Genomic DNA, 22245 nt, shown 5'->3' on the forward strand with positions numbered 1-22245 from the left:
CATCCATTTGGCCTCATTGCAGAGTGATTGCCTAATTGCATGGGCAGGTAATACAAAGGAAAGACAGTTCCATGGTGTAATGACTTTGCAAACTGCTAAACATCAGGATTCATAAAGCATGTGATGGTGCCTCTATTCCACTATGCTGGTGACTATTATAGAACAGCTTGGACTGCCTGTGGTCAGATGGCAAAACAATGAAATCCGTTTGCTCTCAGAATTGAATTCTTTCTCTTGTAAATTGATTGTATTGTTCCTGCCATCTAACATGGCTTCCTTCATGTGATGATGCAAAGAGTATAGTGTATATATCTGTGAAATAGTACTTAACTAATGAGTACAAAATAGCACCAATGAAACAATATAATTATTATAAACAGAAATAATTTAGTTTTTGTGCTATTTCATATATGGATATATTGTTTGCACTCTAGCCTTCCAAACTTGAGGAAAGCATTGGGTGGAGTTGGCATTGCATTGCATTGCAGGACTGTTTTAAGGGACATTTAATTTTAAAATGACATCAATTTTGCCCCCCTAAAACTGTCCCCCCTAAAACTGTCCCCCCTAAAACTGCACTGTAATGTCAAATTTTCCCAGGTTTCTTTTTCTGCTAATGCAGAACTAAAATGGAGAGGCTGCTTAGAACTGAAAAGATATATTTAGCAAAGGGAAATGCTATAACATCCCAAACTTCCTCTCTCAGTATTTCCTGAGCAGGGTTACTACCAGTTATGCCAGGAGAATATCTAGTGTATTCCCACTAGATTGATAGAGTACTACTGCAGTACAGCCCTGGCATAGCTTGAAGACCAAGTTCCGCATCTAGACTTCCTGGATACATCTTTTTAATAACCGTTCTTACTAAAGCTATATCAGTACAAGTATCCGAGTCAAAGTAGGCCAACAAAGTGTCTATAATCCCATTTTGATTGTCATAATTAGGCTCAAGCATCGAAATTTACATGAGCCGAACCTAATGACATTAAAGACAATGCTACCCATCGTTTCAATTAGGTTTAGCTCATATGAAGCTCAAAGTTAGTCTTAGTAATTCCAAAGTATTGGAATCCAATCCTTGTTTTCTCCAACATATTCAAAATACTCATGGTCTCACATTTCTCTTTACCATTTTTTCCTTTATACTTCCTTTCAAGGCCTTTCCCATTCTGTTTTTAATATTGGGCTGCCTGTGGAAATACACCTGGGCAATAAAATCAAGATGGCGGATTGACGAGGTTGTGTCAGGGTTAACTTAAAATGGCTCTTTTACAGGTATTTATCGCAATATCTGAATAGATCTTGCACAAAAATCCAAGATATTTCATTATTTTATAATACTTTTATCTCTTTTTCCACAAAGTGGCGACGCTTTATTTTTTTTGATAAAGAATTTTTAAAAGATCACGAGACCAACCAGCCATACGAAAGACTCAAGGTACGAATTATTTAAACTAAAATAGTTGTTCATAAAAAGCCCAGGGTCTACGGAAGTTTGTATTGTTAGATCTTAAAGCTAGTAATTAGACCATACACCATACGAAGCTCAAATAAGGAACGTTATATTTATTTATTTAAAATGTTTGGTTATTGTGATTGATGAGTGTTAAGAAATTTCCTTCACTGCGAAGATCGGGAGCTAAAAAAGGATGGGATTGGGGAGGTGGGTTCATATTTGCTTTGATTTCTACTTTATGGATGCATAATCCCTCTCTAGTACATAAGATTGACTCAAGGCCATTAAGGAACCAATTAAAGCTACTGAGGCACTACAATGCATTCTTTTGTGAATATAAGGCTTCCTGATCAGCCATATTAAAGGATAAAAGAATGAGAGCATAGATTTGCGTCCACCACCAGCGTGCATTAATAGCTACTGCCTAATATTTTCATTGTTTACAGAAAAAATTTCATTATTTGAATAAAACGCTACTTCTTATTCCCCAAATGCTAGTTCCAAATCATCCACATTTACAGTGTAGTAGTTCATTTTTACATGGTTTTTATTCTCCCTGCTGATGCAAGGTCATTTCAGCATGTGGGTTACCTATGGTGCAGTATGCTAAGTCTAGATTGATATTGATTAACTTCAGGTAACATCCACAATAATGAGTAATGAAAAAAAGCCTCATCTGTTTTCAAAAATGTCTGGATGCAAATCTACCCTATGATTGTCATTCTCCTGGCCTAATATTATTTAGGATATTATTCAGGGGGAACCACTGTTGAAGTGATGGAAGAGTACAGGATTGGAGCCATTTATGAATATTTTATTCAAGCATAGTAACAGAAAAAAACCTACATAAAATTATATTACATTTATGTTACAGGACATTAACATTTCTGCATGCTCCAGTGGAAGGGGGCAGATGATATTTGGTGGTATGTACAATCATATGTAATGCATGTTTTTTATATTATATAGCTAATTAGATATTGCATGCTCTCTGATTGGAATGTTGAAAACTATAACCAAGTATATATTTTTTACTTAATTTAAAACTGCTTTTTTCATGATCCATAATGATACAGCACTTAGAAAGTGCCGGAGGCAGGAGAAGTGTGAGGCAATCGCCTACAAGGTTCTCAAATTTACCAGATTTATATCTCCTTGGATCCTGAAACAAATCTAGCCATAATTTTTTACAATTATTGTTCTCAAAAAAACTATCAGAATCCTAATGAATCACAATGAAGTAATTGTTTTGATAGACTTCATTCAAGGTGATAGGCACAATGCCCACAAAAACCGTGCTTTCTAACAATGTCATGGTAACAATTTGATTGTCTACAACAAGCCTAAAATTTTCTCAAGCCAGCTAATAATTGTACAATTTTAAGTATGCAACTGAGAAGCACTGTAAAATCTGAAGTTAGCCTACTGTTAGATGGACAAGTAAAATTTTCTTTCTTTAATTGTTTACAGATAACAGTGGAAGTATCCATTTTCTAGACCGTGATCTGCAGCTCAGCTCATTTAAAGCCTTTGAGATAAAAGCGTCTCACTTGTACCAGCTGAAACAACATAATATTCTTGTTTCTGTTGGGGTTAGTACAGAGAATTTATTGTATTTGATGATAATGAAATAATGATCCCACATAATAAATGCATATTTTGTATTTTTAAAAATTATCCATAGATAACTCGTTTATTTTGAAAAATTGAACACACTGTGACAGTGTTCTGACTGAATTAAGTATTAAAATGCATGAAGCATTAAGCAATTATTGGATGAGGTTGAGCAAACACAGCCTCGGTCTTGATAATTTACGATATATCATGCGATAACATAAAAAATTAACATGTACTTTAAATTATAGAGACAAGGATTATAAACGCCATGATGTCACATGAAAAATGCAAAATTCGTAATTCAGAAATATTTCGAGAATTCTTCATAAAATATATGAAAATAAGTTAAGGATTCCTTAAATAATTGTTTTTGTACATAATTCTGGAAATAAGTACACATAATGAATAAAAACAAAGCTAACGCAGCATGAGTTTTAATGAACTTGACATGATAAATGTACTATCTGTAGGAAAACCTACAGATAATACATTTATCATGTTGAGTTCACACGATATCAGGGATTGGCTGAGGGCTCTCAACCAATCACAATTGAGATGCTTAGTAAAATGTATAATAATATCAATTAGAATTCTAATAATCTATGAAATAATAATATATAACATATACAATACTATGATATGATGCTATACTACAATACTATACCCTAGGAGGAATTTGGAATTTCTAAAGAGTGTGGGAGAAGGGGGGAGGGGGACAGAAAAAAGATAAAATTATAGAGTTTGCATAAAAGAAAAGTGGAATATTTCTGGGGGGAGGGAGGGAGGGAGAATCTTTAAAAAAATCTTCTGTGGGGGATGGGTAATTTCTGGAACTGCACATTAATATTAATATTATTTTCATTTAGGAAGATGAAGTTGGCATCAATCCCATAGTTAGAGTATGGAATCTTGACAAGGTATGGATCTAGTCCATGTTTCGTGATTGATTCTATATTAGTTTATTTAACTAGTTTATTCCTAATATAGTGAACATGCTTTTGTTTTTGACTTTCAGACTGATAAACTTGGGAACCCTGTGTGCTGTCAAATGCTGAGAGCAATTCCTGGAAACAAACCAGTAGCAGTAAGTAAAAATTAATGATAATGATAATAATAATAATAATAATAATAAAATAAGGAATGGTCAAATCCTGAATTGTTAAACTATTAGTTTTTATTTTTTATTTTTTTGTTTTGTTTTGTTTTTGTTTTTTCTTGTTTGTTTGTTTGTTTGTTTGTTTGTTTTTTCCTTTTCTTTATAATAATTTGTTGTGCTTGTTAATGTTCGTTTGATTGTATTATTCAAACTTTTCTTCTAGTCGACTCAAGTAGAAAATTGTAAACTGCCTAGGTTATAGTGAGGTTTACAGTTGTGTGTAAGAAAAATTAAAGTAAAGTTTACATATTTCAAATTATTTATTATTTATTAATATTGCACCTCAGATAGAGGTTTTTGCACCACCACGTGACGGCAGCCATGTTAGATGGCCTAGGAACAATACAATCGTTTTACATGAGAAAGAATTACTCTTGGAATTTACACTTACTTGACCATTGCCTATTAGTATGATATCTACTAATGGTCTCTTGCACTCTAATTGGCTGAGCTTACTAGCTTTTAGTAACAAACCACTAGTAGCAAAAAGTGCAGGTTTTGAAAACCAAAACGATGCAAAAAATAGATTATTTAAACCTAATTTCAACATTATTTGTGTCCATTTATTTGACCAATTTATTAGTAGTTTTATGCTCATTAGCTATTGAGTCATGGACCATTCAAGCTGCAGGTCTAATCGTTAATTAGTCAGAAGATTATACTTGGTTATCTAAGTGGTATTATTTCCTTAGTCTTAAGCATTATTATTATTTTGTCTCCCTGATTAGTAGGGCACTTTTGCCCGGCTAGAAGATTAGAGACATTAATAAAGTTATTATTATTATTATTATGCTTAATTTGAGGTCATCTTGCTATTTATGATTATCAGGTATCATGCTTAGCAGTTTTAGAGAACCTTACTCAAATGGCCATAGGATTTGATGATGGTAGTGTTGTTGTGTACAGAGGAGATATCACACGCGACAGGTATGTAAGGATGTAGCCTTTTCCCTAGTAAACACCCTGAATTTGCAAGACCATTTTCAGCTGTAATTTACACATTTATTAATTTTAGTTGATTTCACCTAAATAGGAGAATGCTCCAACAATAAATACTGTTGGGTCTGGAAGGGTAGTAAATGCAGATTTAACTCCTTTTATCCTCAACCTGTCCCAACTACTCTTAAACTTTATTCTTTGTCACATAACTGTAACCCACTGCTCAACACCCTACGTACCCTTCTGAAAGAAAATGAAAATTTATGAATTGGATCTTTAGGCACAGCAAACAGAGGATGATACATCAAGACAAGCATCCAGTAACTGGTAATTAAGTTTTATTTAAAGTTAAGGGATATAAATAATGGCTGGTCAGTCACTGGACACGATGACCAACAAAAATAGTCTTAGCTTGATAGTCTTACCTCATTTCTTGCTTAATGTTACTGGTCGAAATGACCAGGCAAGGCAAAAATTTGACCAGAGAAGTTCCAATTCTGGCTGGACATTGTCTGATGACTGGCGGTTATTTTAAGCGCTGATAGTAACCTACTAGGGAAGCATGGGTGATGTAGCTGTGAGAGTCTTGCCTATCACCAATGCAACCCGGGTTTGATTCTCAGACTCATGGTATGTGAGTAGAGTTGTTTGTTGATTCTGAGCTCCTTATGCGCACTTGATCATATATTGGCATGTTAGACTGCACAATATTAAGTAAATAAATTATTATTATTATTATAAATTATTATCCTTTGCTTCAAGGGGTTTTCTCTGGGTCATCCTATTTTCCTCACTCCGGAAAGCAAATCAACTTCTAAATTCTAATTCCATCTAAAAATTAAAAGGTCCTAGATGAAAATTACACCTGTGTAATCTAGTTACCCTACCAAATTATTGTAGTTTTTAATTTTTTAATTTTAACTCATATCATACAGTATATCAACTAAACATGATTCGAAGTGAACGTCATTGATAAAGTAATATTGGTCATTTTCTAATTAATAATAACATAGAACTTCTATTAGTTATCCAATTTACAGAGTCCCAAAGAAGAATTATGCTTCCATTATTAACGATCTGATTAAATTGGTTTTACAATGCAATCTTTTTGCAGGTTTATCATACAGGCAGACCACAGGAAGTACCATTCTCTTTGTTGTAACAACAGATACAGTTATTTCATACAATTTATCTTCTAAAGACTTCAAGGTGAGTTATGTCTTACTAGAACCCTTCGCAATCTTTTAAAGTCGTAGCCTACTCTAGTGGAGGGGCACCTAAATGCTATTCCAAGAATAGTGAGAAAATAATTGATTGATTGAATGACAATAATTATAAATTTAGCAAGGGGTTAAGCCAATTGAAGTTAGTATACATTACAGTTAGTATACATATAGTTGAACATCTTTTAATTAGATAGATTAAAATTTTATTAGTCTTATTAAAAGATGCAAACAAATTTTAAGCATTTTTCTTCTTAAGTATTTCTTTTTGCTCTGACTCATCATTTGTTATCACCATTGTTATATGATAATCATTATGTATTGGTATCAAGAATTGCATTTTATTGCTAATTTTTTTGTAATTTTGTAACTTTATTTTTCCGTTTTCACATATTCTTACGTTATTGATTGTGTAAAAATTTGCACATAGACCCCCTAGATGAGTGCTTTTGCTCTTGGGGTTAATGTATTGAACAAATATGTTTAAATAAAACTAGGCAATTGAAGTGCATTAAAAAGCAATGTTAGTAATTAAAGTTAATAATTAATGACTAGTTATCATTGGTTGATACCAGGAAGTGCTTGATACTCATGGATGTTCACTACGATGTTCTGCGTTAAGCGACTTATCTCAAGAACAGCAAATCATTATTGCAAGAAATGAGGTTTGTGTCTTCATTTGATATCGATCTCTGTCATTTAATATGCTTTCCTTCATCACAAGGGCAGTTTCAGGGGCGGTGAGGGGCTGGCTATTCACCCTTCCCCCCTGCATGAAAAGAAATTGTTTATAGCTTATATCTGGATAGCGTTTCACTTGGTTTTCTCAAAGTTCTAATATTTAATTTTCATTAATTTGAGACTATACTCCCCATATTTTCAACATTTTCCCTCCTTTAATTGGGTTTGTTGTGGTGTTGGTGTTAAGTACCCTGTATCCATCTCCCTCTTTTAAAATTCCAGGATCACACCTGCTTCAACCTTTCTTATTTTGATAGACCTTTCCCAAATTCACTTAAAATGATTAACTATGAAACAATTGCTCCAAGCTAAGGTTGCAATAAATGTATTATAGTAAATGTATGAACAGTTAAGTTCAGCTTCAACTTGAAGTCATTTTTTTATGTGGTCACTCAATGGCAAATGAATTAGGTAAATGTATAATTGTAATATTTTGTTCTCTAGGCTCTTTATTTTTATCAATCTGATGGGAGAGGACCTTGCCTTGCTTTTGAAGGTATTGCTCAAGATTGATTTTATTATGTTCTATATGTTTTCTGGCTTACCGCCTCATCTCTCATGTACTACTTTTTCTTGGGATTCTACCAGCTCACTAGATACACCATGTTGATGAGGTCCAATGCAGGCCGAAACAGCTGTCCATGGTTTCTAGTTGAGCTGGCTCATTTTTTACGTGACTTGAAGTTGTGAAAGGCCCATTGTCCCTCTTCTTCAGTCGTTTCATACGGCTTGTAATTTACCTATTACGCATGTTCTTAAATGATTTCCGAGCCCATCCCACACGGCTTACCACCTCATTTCTCATAGTTTAATGCAGTTCAGTTGAGAATGCAATGCATGATTCCGGACTTTAACTATACAGCAGTAAGAGATAGTGTTATATCAGCTGAGCATTCCACCTATGCCATTCATCAACTGGTACATCTATTAGTAAGACATTATCAACTATATTTTTGTTGGACAAACTTTAGGTGAAAAGCAGATGATCACTTGGTTCAGAGGTTATCTTGTGGTTGTTAGCAAGGATTCCAAAATACAAAGACCAGCGCCAGGGTATGTTGTTGTTGTTGTTGTTGTTGTTGTTGCAGTTTTAAGGAATTTTTGTTGTTCATTGAGCGCAGACTTCATTGCTGCCATGGTTGTTGTTGTTGGTGGTTATGGCGAAGGTGTTACTGCAGTACTTGTTGTAAATGCAGTCATTGTTTTTAGTGGTAGTGGTAATGATGGTGTTGTTTCAGCAGGTATTTTTTTCACACTCTGCATTTTTTGTTTGTTAAATATTGCAAATTCATTTAAAGATGACTCTGTTTGATTCCACAGATTGAATTCAGAAAATAAAGTAGCTAACATGGTAACTGTTTATGACATCCAGAACAAGTTCATTGGTAATACATTTATTAAAATATCTAGCATAAAATATTATCCTTCAACAGTCATTTGATTCTTATAAGTTAACATTCCTGCCACACTAAATCACCAATTTCATTGACTGATCATCCCAACATCAGGGAAAAGACACACACATCATTTGATAGATATATTATTCATACATATCTATCATACATAAGTTATGGTTTCTATTCAATGTTTTCCTCGTAACTACATGATATCTTACATGAGTTTTGATATGAACATGAATACAAACACAAGCTGCACTGTGATACTCTGTTCACAAAGAGCAGCACATTTTATTGACAATAACCTCTGGGCTCTTCCAAGCAGGGCATGCACAGTAGCTACCTAACTGATAGAATTGGAGTTTAGCTTTTTAGGTTTTGTGGGTGAAGAAAAACCAGAGAACTCAGAGAGAATTCAAACTCTTGAATTAAGGGAAAGACCTAACAAAGATTGATGTGGTCCCATAGAATGATGCATGCACAGATAGGATAACATGGCCTGGCCAATCATTCATTCCACGGAACATTATTAAGTCTATGCAAAGATTGATTCAGAAGTGTTTTTTTTTTCTATTTCAAGCTTTCACAGGCACAGTGACCGAAGTACTTGACGTCCTATGTGAGTGGGGAAACCTGTACATTGTTACTACAGACTATAAGGTAAGTGTACTCCTTATATTAGTAGTCTATTATTATCATTATTATTAGTGCAATAAGTACTATTATGTAATGTTCTATAACTGAAGAACAGACTGTGACAGCCAAAAATCCTTAATATTTTATCAATACCTAGCCTTTTGGCTGATCAAAGTCAGGGCTGGGTTAATTCAAAGATTAACTTAGAATTTATCATGTTTTGTGGAAGGAAGAATACAGGGAGAAACCTTAACAAACGATCCTCCCTTGTTATGCCGTTACTACCGTTACTCCACCCTTGTTTAGCCATTTTCAGAGCTCACTACACATGTTCTCTGAAAAACCTCAGATAACAAAGTTAATGGCCATCACATCTTGAAATGATTAAAATATTCAGTTTTATGCAAGAGAATATATTCAGCATCTATGCTTTGTTCTTAACCTGTGTTTTTTTCCTGTTTGATCAGATTATTCAATTACAAGAGAAAGACACACAAACGAAACTTGAAATTCTTTTCAAGAAAAACCTTTATGCCATGGCTATCAGGTAAGTAGGAATCATGTAACAAGTTGGTTGTACATGTACAAGCATTATCACTTTATATAGTTTTCACTGGAGCAATAGATGCTCTGGAACCCAGGTTATTTGCAGATTTTCAGATAAAGCCAAATTCCGATTGCATGTGTGCACAAGACCGAATGAGGGGGCATAGATTGGTTGATTTGTCAGTGTTCATGGTGGACTGCCATTGGTCAAAGTCAATCGGTTGCTTGATCGCGCTCAATCGGATCGACTGACTCACATGCTAGAATGGTCAAGAAAATATAACGACTGCATGAATAAACTGTGGAACTTTCACTGATATTTGCTACCAAAAGAATTATTTGATTAGAATGTTTTTATGATATTTTTACTTACTCTTTTGTAAATTGAAGTTTTTGGTTTAATTCATCAGTCTTGCCAAGAGTCAGCATTACTCTGATGGGTTGATTGATATCTTCACTCAATATGGTGATCATTTGTACAGGTAACTAGATGGTTTCTCTGCCAACATATTGCAACATCTTATGAGTAATTTTCTGCTCATCCCTTAAACCCTGGCCAAACGAGGAAACATATTGTGAATTGTTTCCAAAGGCGGCTAAACTTTCAGGAAACATTGGGAAACAAGTGTCACATTGTTTCCATGCGGTGTGCAAACACAGAATGTTTTTGCCATACTGTAGAAACATATTCTTTGCTGACTCCAAAGCAAAATTTGTCGCTCGTAGTAATGTTTTATATGTGGCAAAACCGGGTCGCATCGAGGAAAATGCGTGCTGTAAACATATTCCGTGAAACGAGTTTCCTCATTTAGCCAATGCGTTACTTGGTTGACTAAGGATGACTAGTGCTCAGGTTGTCGAAACATCACCACCAACGATAGTCTTTTCAAAAGGCTAAACTCATCTATCCATCTGATTATACTCAACATTCACTCACATGCGCGATGTTTATAATGAAGAATAATTTAGCCAAATATATCAGGTCAAATACAAAAAGGAAGGAAGGAAGCAAAAAAGAAAAAAAGTGCGACTGAATGCGAAATATAAAACAACTGCTCTAAATCTCACAATCTGATTGGTTGGGAGCGCGTGCTTTATGAGAGCACACAGCACGCACTTTCAGTTTCGTTATTCACGTAATTTGTATTTTAGAAAAGAAATAAAAAACTTGTTTGCTGTGCTGTGTGGAGTTATAAAGCACTTGGGGATTGACAGAACGCTCGAGAAGTGTCGAGAAGCACTCCGCTACGCGTCGTGCTTCTCCTAACACTTCTCTCGTAATTTGCCAACGCCCGGGTGCTTTATAACTGCAAACAGCATGTGCGCGCGTTTTCTATGTCTTCAATAGGGCTACTGACATTTAATCTATGTATATAGCAAAGGTGATCATGATGGTTCAATTCAGCAATACATCAAGACTATTGGGCACCTTGAACCATCATACGTTATACGAAAGGTATGTACAACACAGGGCTGTGAACAAGATATTTGAATCGTGAATGAACTAACAAGCCTTGTTTGATGCAGTTCCTAGACGCACAAAGAATTCACAATCTTACAGCATATTTACAGGTGAGTGTACCATCTCAATGTTACCGTTTTTTAAATTAAAATTTCAAGACGTTTTCTGTGACCTTGAACTTTCAAATTTTTAATGCTCCGAAACATACTCTGGAATGATCAAAGTCAGGGCACAGCTAACTCAAAAATTGAATTGGAATTCAGCATGCTAGGTTTTGCGGAGGCGGTCTAACAAACTCTACTGACTTGCAATGCGGAGTCTAGGAGGGGGGTGGGGTAAGTCTGGGAATCGAACCCGAGACGGGGAGAAAAAATGCAAATAATTAGCTACACTACCCCTGAGTCCCAGGTTTGATAACTCAATATTGCAAAACATTTAAATGACAATTGGGTATACTTTTGCGTAAATTTGTCTTACTCTTAATATTGGCTTGAATTGATTATATTATAAACACAAACAAAAGCACGCAAAATGAAACAAAAAAAATTCAATAACATTTTTCTTTTTTTTTTTTTTTGAAGGCTCTGCATGAACAGGGTCTTGCTAATGCAGATCACACCACGTTACTGCTCAACTGCTACACCAAACTCAAAGACGTCACCAAGCTTGATGAATTTATTATGGTTAGTAAAACTGGTAATAAATACCAGTAAAACCTGTTTAGACTGCGGTCTGTCTGTCCAATCGACAAGCGATAAACATAAAGCTAAACAAGACCAATTAAAAAGGTGTTGGAAAATAACTGGAAGTTGTAAACCCCGCGTTCTGATTGGTTGCAAGCACTTAGCACTCGGGCGCACTTCTATTGCGTTACGCGCGCGCGTTGTCTATTTCTTCATTTTAGTGTGATGTGCTACCATAACCATCGCTTTTTTCTTTGCTTCGTAAACAGGAACTGCGTCTGTCTAAATACGTTTCCCTTCTTTTTTATCGATATTGTGTTGGAAAAAATTGATCGGGTCGTTGTGGCAGCACTATATGTGGAACATACGTTGTCTTTTTGCTGTCGACTGCAGTAACTCTTATTTTTTTCTCGAATAATTTTTAGTCTGAAAAAGAACTCAACTTTGATGTGGAGACAGCAATCAAAGTAAGTAACTGGTGGTAGAACTTTCCTAAATTTCTGAAACATCGCATTTTTAAAAAGGCAGCGTATATTTACACACATTATTGGATTAATTATAACCTTCATTGATTTTCAGGTTTGCAAACAAGCTGGCTACTATAAACATGCAGTCTATCTGGCCAACAAATTTGATCAACATGACTGGTAAGGACAACTAAATATCTCATATGACGGGGGCTGCGGAGTACCCTAAAAAGTGTGTGGGAGGGGGAGGGAGGGCTTAGATTGGCTGTAGCCACCTGCCCCACCCCTTCCGTGGCCCCAATATGATTGTCAAGTATCACTGCACGTATATGACAGGGCCGGAAATACTACGCTTGTTAGTGATCTAACAAGCATTCCGATTGAATGTTCAAAAACCTTTTTTCATATTATGTTCCGATTGGTGCATTTGATTTTTGTTGATGTATTGAGTACTAGCTTCCAGTACACTGAGGCAACCTTCTATATTCTGGTCGTCACGCAACGCTATTCTCGGAGGACGCAAGAAGTTTCGTGACAGACATATATTTGATTTCTGTTGATGCATTCCACCTTCTGCTCGTCACGCAACGCTTTACTCGGAGACCGCCAATAGTTTCGTGACAGACATGTATTCTGATTGGTCCATTTGATTTACGTCGAGGTAGTGAACACTAGGCTAAGCTTACTACGTTGTTACTACCTTAACAACGCCTGTCTAAATGAGCACTAATTCTTTGTCATAAAACATGGATACTCCAGTTGCTAACATTCAAGTAAACAGTGGGCCCGTAAATTTTTTCTTAGATAATATAACTTGTGTTGTGTTTTGACGACTCGTAGGTATCTTAAGATTCAGCTGGAAGATCTGAAAGACTATCAAAAAGCATTGGAATACATAGCAAGATTAGACTTTTATGAGGTACGCATGTTACATCACATGTTCCAATGAAGGGATCGGGAAAGTGAGAGAGTGGGAGGGAGGGAGGGAGGGAGGGAGAAAGAGAGAGAGAAAGTCAAGCACATAAAGTCGTTACTATAGGCATAAGTTGATAAAGTCGTTACTACATCATATGAACTTGGCTCTTTACCTTAATCGTATTGTGGCTGTTCCATGGATACATAATTTACCTCGCAACGTAAACTTTTGATTTGAAACTTTGTTTCTGATGTTTCATATGGATCTTTGTAGGCTGAGAGTAACATGAAGAATTATGGTAAAAGCCTTGTAAACAAGGTGCCTGATGAAGCCACTAATTTACTCAAGAGGTTGTGTACGGATTACCGACCCAGTCAGGGTGATGTCAAGACAGGTAGGGTACAGTGCTTTTGTTTTCTATGTCTGTCATTTGTCATCCATTTTGTGCATTTAAGTACACACTTTTTTCTAGTGACATGGGGACTAAGTTGTTGGGGAAACATTACTGAAAGGCTTACGAGTTCGCAAGCGTTTTTATTTATCATGCAGAATATGCAGGCTATTTTGCTTAAAACGGGCAAACAAGCGAGTAAACAAAGAAATAAACAAAGATAGCGAGCAAAATGAGCGAACACGAAAGCGAACAAAAACAAACAAACGAAAAAGAGATTGAACAAAAAGAACAAACATACAAGTGAACAAACAAGCGAACAAACAAGCGAACAAAACAAGCGAACAAACAAGCGAACAAACAAGCGAACAAATAAGCGATTTATTATATAAGCGGACACACCAGTGAACGACAAAACAAACAAGTAAGCAAGCAAGAAACAAAAGCAAAAAGGAGTGAGCAAACAAACAAGGAAGCGTTTGAAGAAGCAAACAAAACAGAATATACAAGCAAGTTATATTATTTTTCTCATAAACACTCTTTCTCGGGACTTAATAAATTATTTCCGCGTCTTCAGGATCCAACAAGCCACAGAAAGCACGCCCTGAGGAGTTCATTCACATCTTTGTTCACCAGAAAGCAAAACTAATAGAGTTCTTGGAACACATGATACAAGTAAGTAGCAAACAGAACCAACATATTAGGCCTGTAATGAGATGGCGAACGTGATGCATTGTGGTCTAGCTTGGGTATAAACATCTTTTATCCCTCATGCTTTGTATTGTCATGTTGTTTCATACCCAAGCTAGATCAAAATACACACGCCAAAGTCAAAAAACGCCTGTTCAGCAGAGAGGTAGATGGAGGTACAATACTCCCCTTCACAGTTACTTGTGCCATCTTGAAAGGTAGCCGTGTCTTTGCATCGAAGCGAGTCGAACGGTGAGCTTGCAATGATAGAGACCTTTTTTAACACCTTGAACAATTATTCACATTGCAAGCTCACCGTTCGTCTCGCTTCAATGCAAAGGCACGGCTACCTTTCAAGATGGCGCAAGTAACTGTGAAAGGGACTAATAAAGATTAATCGTACAATTGAGTATTTTATTAAGTCTCAATAGTTTTGTCCAAGATTGTCAATATGTCTTTTTCTGTTTTATTATTAGTCTTAAGGTGCTTTCTTGTATCGATACAGGTGCAACCAATATCATCCAGTCTCTTGTATAACACACTCCTAGAGCTCTATCTAAACAATGCAGCACACGAGTCAAATATACAGGTAAGACACTCGATATTTGATTTGAAATGCGGTGAAATGCAGCCTTAGGACACTTTTTTTGTACGCGTCAAAACGATACAGCCAAATCGGTTATTTTATAAGTGGGAAACGACTGCAGGGACACGGTACGACATGTCGATACAGTGAAATGGTTTGGTACTGACTTACAGCAAATGCAAGTTACGACATGCCGTAACATGTGACCCCTGATTCACAGCGCGTCGTTGAGGTTACAGCAGGACTTCAGTGCGGCTACAAATTCGCCATATTGTTTCGTAAGTTCATACTTATAGTATTATTGCTGACGTACTTGAATCTTATCAGTGGTTTTGCTCACTTGCAGTCTCAGGTTGGTCACGAGAAAAAGGCACTGGACTTACTAACAAACACTGAGGTACTGAAAAGTCTCAAGGGGCAAGAGGGGTCTAAATGACTGGTTACCTACCTCCATTAAACGGACAGCTAGTTGCATGATTCCAAAACATTTCCCCATATCTAAGGCGCGATTACACGGAGCAGGTTCCTCTGCAACTTGTCTCGCAATATCGTTTCGACACAAGTTGCATGGAGCATTGCAGCGTGTAACCTACAGCGCAATTTGAAAAATGTTGCGAGACATGTTGCAGCAATCGCTGCAAAAAGTGCAATTCGTTTCTACTTTCGGCAACGATTGCGTCTCCGTTGCACCGAGTAAACCTATTTCAACTTGTGTCATAACACTGTTGCGAGACAAGTTGCAGAGAAATTGCACTGTGTAATTGCATATTTACCGTATTACAAATCTCAATTGAGTGGACACCATATAAACCGCATGTGATTTTATTCTAATTCAGGCTGGGTATGACTTGGACCATGCTATGGTGCTTGCCCAAATGCATCACTTCAAAGCAGGAATCCTCTACCTCTATGAAAAAGCTAAGCTGTGAGTAACAGAACTTAATATATGTTTGATCACCAGCCTTGTAGTACAGTATGGCGCATGTCTGGCGAGACATTAGATAGTATTCATATTCATTCGCTATAGATTACTTCAAAGCAGGGCGCTAATTAGGTACCTAATTAGCGCCCTACTTCAAAGCGCCTTAAAAAGAGATTAATTAAGATTTATCAGTATATCGACATATTGTCTCTGTAAAAATTAACATGTGAGTTGAGCGTTGTGTGCTAAGAACATAGAAAGAAGTGGTAGTTTGTGTGAGTGAAAAGTGTCCCCAAAAGGCACTTTGCAGCTCAGTAATCACGTGCTGATTAATTCACTGAGAGCAAATGAATGAACATCTTGATTCCCATGGGTGAACATACTGGTGAGCAAACAAACTTTCTACAACCTGTTTCGAGAGATCGTAATAAAACTGCATTTCGTAACGCACTGGTTACACATCTTTTCATTCAGTTCTTTACAAGTAGCTAAAAAGAATCACCAATTTAATATAAAATAAAAGTTTTTTTCACCAGTACAGACGCATGATCGTTAACTGCAAAGGGCCTATTAGCGCGAAATCACTAAACGCTTAAATAAAGAGTTTTTCTTATGGTTATTTTTTAGATACCAGCAAATACTGCATTATCACATGGAGCAGAATGATTATCATAATGTCATAGATACTTGCAAGAAATATGGTGTTCAAGACCCTGGTCTGTGGGTACAGGCATTGTCTTATTTCGCGCGTAAAGAAACCGATTGCAAGACACAGATAATGGAAGTACTATCACGTATCCTTCTGTTGTAACCTTGAGAATAGCATGAACTATAATGGTGGTTGTAATGACGATGTCATTGATGCTGATGAGAGGTCCCAGTGGTTGAAGTTGACGGTGATGGATGATGATGATAGTACCTGGTGGGTGGTGGGATGGTGCTTGAGAGAATAACGATTGAAGACAGTTGAATATGCTGCTTATGACAGTGGTGTTGTTATATTGGATTACAGTGATTGTAATGGATGATAATGATAATTACGATTGAAGACACAGTTGAACTGATATGCTGCTTATGACAGTCATGTTATTATTGTTTATATAACAGTGATGGTAATGGTTGATGACGATGGTGTTGGTGGTGGAATGGTGTTTTAGATAATTAGGATTGAAGACACAGTTGAATATGCTGCTTACGACAGTGGTGTCACTGTTATTGGTGATATAACTGTGATCGTAATAGATGATGATGATAGGGGTGGTGGAGATGGTGGCAGTGTCAATGCGAAAGTTTAATGCTCATTAGAATTTGAGCATCCTGCTTATGACAGTCATGTTGTTATTGTTTATATAACAGTGATGATAATGGATAACGACGATAGTGGTGGTGACGGAATGGTGCTTGGGATAATTACGATTAAAGACACAGTTGAATATGGCGGCTTATGACCGATGTTATTGGTTCACGATGATTGTGTTGGATGATGTTGATAGTGTTAGTGGGATGGTGGAAGCGTCACTGTTATAACTTAATGCTGGAGTATAGTTAAACATACTGCTTATGACAGTGATGTTTTTATTGGTGATATAATGTTGATTGTAGTGGATAATGACGATAGTGTTAGTGGAGATGATGGCATTGTCAATGTGATAGTTCAATACTCGAACACAGTTCAATATGATACTTATGATAGTGATGTTGTCAGGTATTTTGTTGTTGACATTCATGGTTGCGTGATTCTTTAACGCTTGTGTATCTAGATATCGACAAAGGTAACCTGATGTCTCCTTTATTGGTTCTTCAAACTCTTGCTCATAATTCCACAGCTACTTTAGCCGTTGTCAAGGTAACGTATACCATTTATCTCTCATACAGTGATACCTGTATTATGAGGACGCCCTTCATTAAGCGAACACTACCTTGGGGTTAGCCTCCTTACGCAGACTTTCTTAGTGTCTAAGAACGTCTGCGTAGAGTATGAGCCTACCTTGGAGTACGACCAAAATGTTTTTCTCATTTACAGTAAAACGAACTTCCGTTAAGCGGACATCCTTCATTAAACGGACACTACCTCAGATAATGACTGGGAATTTTTTCTTCCATATTTGCTGTAGACAAACCTCTCTTCAGCGGGCAACTCTAAAGTCCAAAAGGTGTCCTCTTGATAGAGGGGCCACTGTACTTGGTCTAGAAGTCAGCAATTGCCGCTCATTAGGAACCTTATTGAGCGGTTCTTTTATTAAGCAGGTTAACTTCGGTACTTTACATGGTGTCAGCTTAGAAGAACTCTATATAGAGGTTCGCTTTACAATAAATATGGGAAGAAAGGTAGTGTCTGAAAGATGATAAAGGTTTAATATGATGTCTTACGATATATATCAAAACTTCTTTAGGAATATATTATACATCGATTACAAACGGAGGACGAACTTATAGCAAAGGTAAAGTAGAATTTGAGAGTATAGTAAGCATATAAATAGTTTTTTCAACATATTCAAATAAATACACTTATTTCAATGAAGTTAGTCACCTGAAAAGCTATAAAGCTGAGGCCGACAAGGATTATGGGTAGATTCATTTTACACGTTCAACCGCTTGATAACTGTTCAAGGACTTGAGAATCTTTTACCGGTTACAGTCTCACCTCTTCTGAGCATCATCGAGCTGCAGTTTGTATTAAAAAAGCTTTGTATATATATGCTTTTTTTTATATGAAAAATTTTCCCATGATGCTCAGTGATCTCAGCTTTCTAGATTTTTGGTGACTAACTTTATTGAAATAAGTGTATACGTTTCATGCCTTTATACATATGATTATCGTGTCCATTTTTAGGATGAAAGGCTTATCCGCCAGTACAGCGAAGAAACTGAAAAGATGAGGACTCAAATCCAGGAACTAAAGAAAAGGTCAGTGAAACCTGTGTCTTTGAATTAGTTTTTTTTAGACAAGAATGCTTTATACTCTTAGCATGCAGCTATATCAAAAAAAGGTTGGTAAATTTTTGTAAGTTTTGTTAAATTCGATCTGCGCGCAGGCAAAGGTTTTGCTGCATGTTGCTTGTTGCATACAAGCAACACGCCCCAACTGCACTACGGTAGATGTGATTCTAAACACCCGGGGGGGGGGGGGGACTCCCTTATGAAAGGGGGCGGGGGTCCTCGTCGTTCCTTTTAGGGTTTGAAATCAGGGTTTTGTGGTCCCTTTTAGGGTATAAGATTTACAAAAAGGCAAGCGATTTGTATATGACAACGTCGTCATAAATTCGTTATAGCAGACGGCGTTTGATGCAAATAAAATCGAGAAACCAAACAAAACATGCGTTATTGATTGGTCCCTCTTAGGGGTGAAATTTCATCACTGCCACGCCCATCATACCAAAATACAGGTCCCTTTTAGGGGTCATTTTCGGAATTTCCGACGAGGACCCCCGCCCCCTTTTATAAGGGAGTCCCCCCCCCCCCCCCCCGGGACATCCGGGTCTAAACAGCGGAAGGTTAGAGAAGAATTTTCCTAAACTTCGTCTGCACGTTTTTATGGCATATTTTCTTCTATGCTGACATTATTTACATTGAGTGCATACCATATGTCCATGAAAAAGTTAACCAACAAAATTGTACAAATTAGTGCAAAGTTTTGTAGGTCTAAAGTCTACTTAGGTCTACTGAACTTACTAATTTGTGCAAATCCCTTACAATATTTTTTACGGATATATGGTATGCACTCTAGCACTCAACCCTTTTTGAAATAGCTGTATTCGTGTTACGTTGTGTAATATTTGTTCCGTTATAATCTCTTGCAGTGCTCAAGTGTTTCAGGGTGCCAAGTGCAGTATGTGTTCTCGACCATTAGACCTACCAGCCGTCCATTTTCTTTGCCAGCATTCTTTTCATCAGCTGTGAGTATATCTGTATAACAACTTATAATGTTATAGCATATCTCCAGTAGAGTGGATGGTACGATACACTATGGCTCTTTCTCGGTACGAAAACGCGTTTGTCGTTTTCTATGAAATGCGTGTTAGTAAGAGGTTTTGCCAATGGAACGAACATTTTTGTATTATGTCATCAGACGACAAAAAAATATATGAAATAAAAAAATAAATTTCTTTATTTAAGTGTCTATTTGTTCTAGCGCCTTCGCACTAACTGGGGACACTTTTCACTCACACACACACTACCACTACATTCAATGTTCCATGCACACAACGCTCAACTCAATGTGAGGCAATCTAGTGTGTAAAGTGTTGCTAAAGTAAGCCTGATCTCCCTGATCAGTATTCCATTTTAAGATAAATTATGATATTTATATTACCAGGTGCTTTGAAAGCTATGCAGATAATGATAACGAGTGCCCCATCTGTGCTCCGGAAAACAAGTATGTTCTTTTCCAAATTTCTTTCGAGAATACTTACACCACCACGCCACACCCACATCTATCGTGTCTTTGCTACTCTACACCAAGTGTATAGACCTTTTGATTGGGGGCCCCAAAAAACTGGCGAAACCAAGATGGCAGAACGGGAGGTCAGTTTTGGGTAAAAGAAGCAGAGTATAATTGAATAATTTCGATGATAAATACAAACATGACAGATTAATCTCACCAGATATCACACGCATTTGTAAGCATCTCACAATAATTAGCTACACGATCAAGACATTGTGCATGTACTACAATAAGAGATGTATTTAATCCTCCCGCAATCCTTTTCTTTTCTTGCTGTTATAGAAAAGTCCTTGATATCATACGAACACAAGAACAAACCAAAGACCTTCACGAGCAGTTCCACAACCAAGTAAGTTCACTACAGGCGGCCCAGATTTACATCTTAGGGGGTGAGAAAACAGAGAATTTATAAACCAGATTTAAATTCGCCTTTTAACACTTTCTGATGGGACACGGGATGTTGTAGTGCTGATGATTTGCATTCATTCCCAAGAAAACCAAAAGGCCATAGCATAACGACGTACTGTAAATGTTTTGTCAAATACTGTACTACCAAAATGAATGAACATCTAACATGCAGGACATCAATGAAGACAGAAAAAATAGCGCCCGTGCTGTGTGCAATTTCAAAGCACGCACTCGGGGGTTAGATAGAACACGAGAGAAGTGTTAGAATGGTTAGGAGAAGCACGACGCATAGCGCGTGTGGGCGCCCGTCCTGTGTGCTGTCATAAAGCCATTTCCTCCAACCAATCGGAACCCGCCAGATTTATAAAATTTATTTTGTAATGGTCTTTCAGGAAAGAAAAAGAAAAACAAGGAAAAAAATATTTCGTAAAGACGCGTTTCTTGTTTCTAACTTTTTTTTGTCAATGTATTACATTTGTGTACCAGGTAGTGTTATGTAGTCTTGTACAAATACTTTCCATGGCAATTAACTGTGTGTTTCTGCATAATAGTTGGAGCGAGCACCTAATGGTTTCTCAGTCGTTGCTGATTATTTTGGACGTGGTGTATTCAACAAGGTATCATTCTTAAATTAAAGCTTGCGTAGTGCACTAACTTAGGTTTCTAATCAAAGCTTAAAAGCTTTCTTTTATAAAATACAAATTACAATAACCGTTATGTTGGATAGGAATGACGCAAGTGAAAGTGTGCGCGCGTGCTGTGTGTTCTCATAAAGCACTCGCAGCCAACCAATCAGAACGCGATACTTCTAACAGTTATTTTATGAATCCTTTAACACATGCAGGTGTAAATGATCATGCAATGCTTACAATAATGTTGTTGTAACGTCAAAATTAAGATACTAGCATTTTTAATTAATTTACATTTCAGGTAACCTTGGTAACCACTGGTCAAGGTCGTGGTGCTCCCTTACAGATTACAGAAAGGGATCGTGCTCATTTGTTACAGTGAACGCAATACTGAAGTGGTGTTGATAAATGTAGACATTTTAAAGATTAAGTAGTAGTCTTTATATTAAAAAATAATTCAGGCAACACTCTAAAAAGAAGATCTCTAACCCTATTGTTTTATAGGAACTTTTGTGTTAGTAAATAATCCATGAATAGTATACAATAAGAAGAAATGCAAAAAGAAAGAGAGAAAAAAAGAAAGGAAAGGAAAGGAAAGAAGGTAGAAAAAAAAGGGAGAAAGAAAAGGGAGAAAGAAAAGGGAGAAAGAAAAGGGAGAAAGAACGAAATAATGAAAGAATAAATAAAGAGAGAGAGAGAGAGAGAGAGAGAGAGAGAGAGAGAGAGAGAGAGAGAGAGAGAGAGAGAGAGACTATAACATAGATAATAGCTAAAAATGTCTTCCAATATGAGCTGTTAAGTGAACCACTCTAACTATAGCTCTCTATTTCAAACCTTAATTAACCTTTTTTATGACACTTATCATGAGTTACATGTCTACTCACCCAAGAGAGAAAAAAATGCCACCAAAACATCCATTTAAGATGGACTGGAATC

At 36.6% G+C, this 22245-nt stretch overlaps 1 protein-coding gene across 1 annotated transcript; it reads left to right on the forward strand.

Moving 5' to 3' along the window:
• The first annotated feature begins 1194 nt into the window (after positions 1-1194).
• LOC116304406 (vacuolar protein sorting-associated protein 11 homolog) lies at positions 1195-22090 on the forward strand. The gene is made up of 36 exons (XM_031714141.2): positions 1195-1275; positions 1364-1438; positions 2331-2382; positions 2927-3048; positions 3940-3990; positions 4089-4157; positions 5059-5156; positions 5449-5495; positions 6283-6377; positions 6967-7056; positions 7577-7628; positions 8104-8185; positions 8453-8517; positions 9110-9189; positions 9633-9712; positions 10122-10193; positions 11089-11167; positions 11239-11283; positions 11755-11856; positions 12282-12323; positions 12436-12503; positions 13164-13242; positions 13513-13633; positions 14208-14305; positions 14826-14909; positions 15253-15303; positions 15743-15831; positions 16456-16622; positions 17589-17674; positions 18222-18269; positions 18662-18735; positions 19629-19724; positions 20144-20203; positions 20555-20621; positions 21232-21297; positions 21611-22090. The coding sequence occupies exons 1-36, from the start codon at positions 1261-1263 to the stop codon at positions 21689-21691; spliced, it is 2748 nt and encodes a 915-aa protein (XP_031570001.1). The 5' UTR covers positions 1195-1260; the 3' UTR covers positions 21692-22090.
• The last annotated feature ends 155 nt before the right edge of the window (positions 22091-22245 follow it).

Source organism: Actinia tenebrosa, unplaced genomic scaffold (assembly GCF_029948245.1).
Source record: "Actinia tenebrosa isolate PJP-AT-01 unplaced genomic scaffold, QUT_ActTen_1.0 PGA_scaffold0__85_contigs__length_37466705, whole genome shotgun sequence".
Classification (NCBI taxonomy): domain Eukaryota; kingdom Metazoa; phylum Cnidaria; class Anthozoa; order Actiniaria; family Actiniidae; genus Actinia; species Actinia tenebrosa.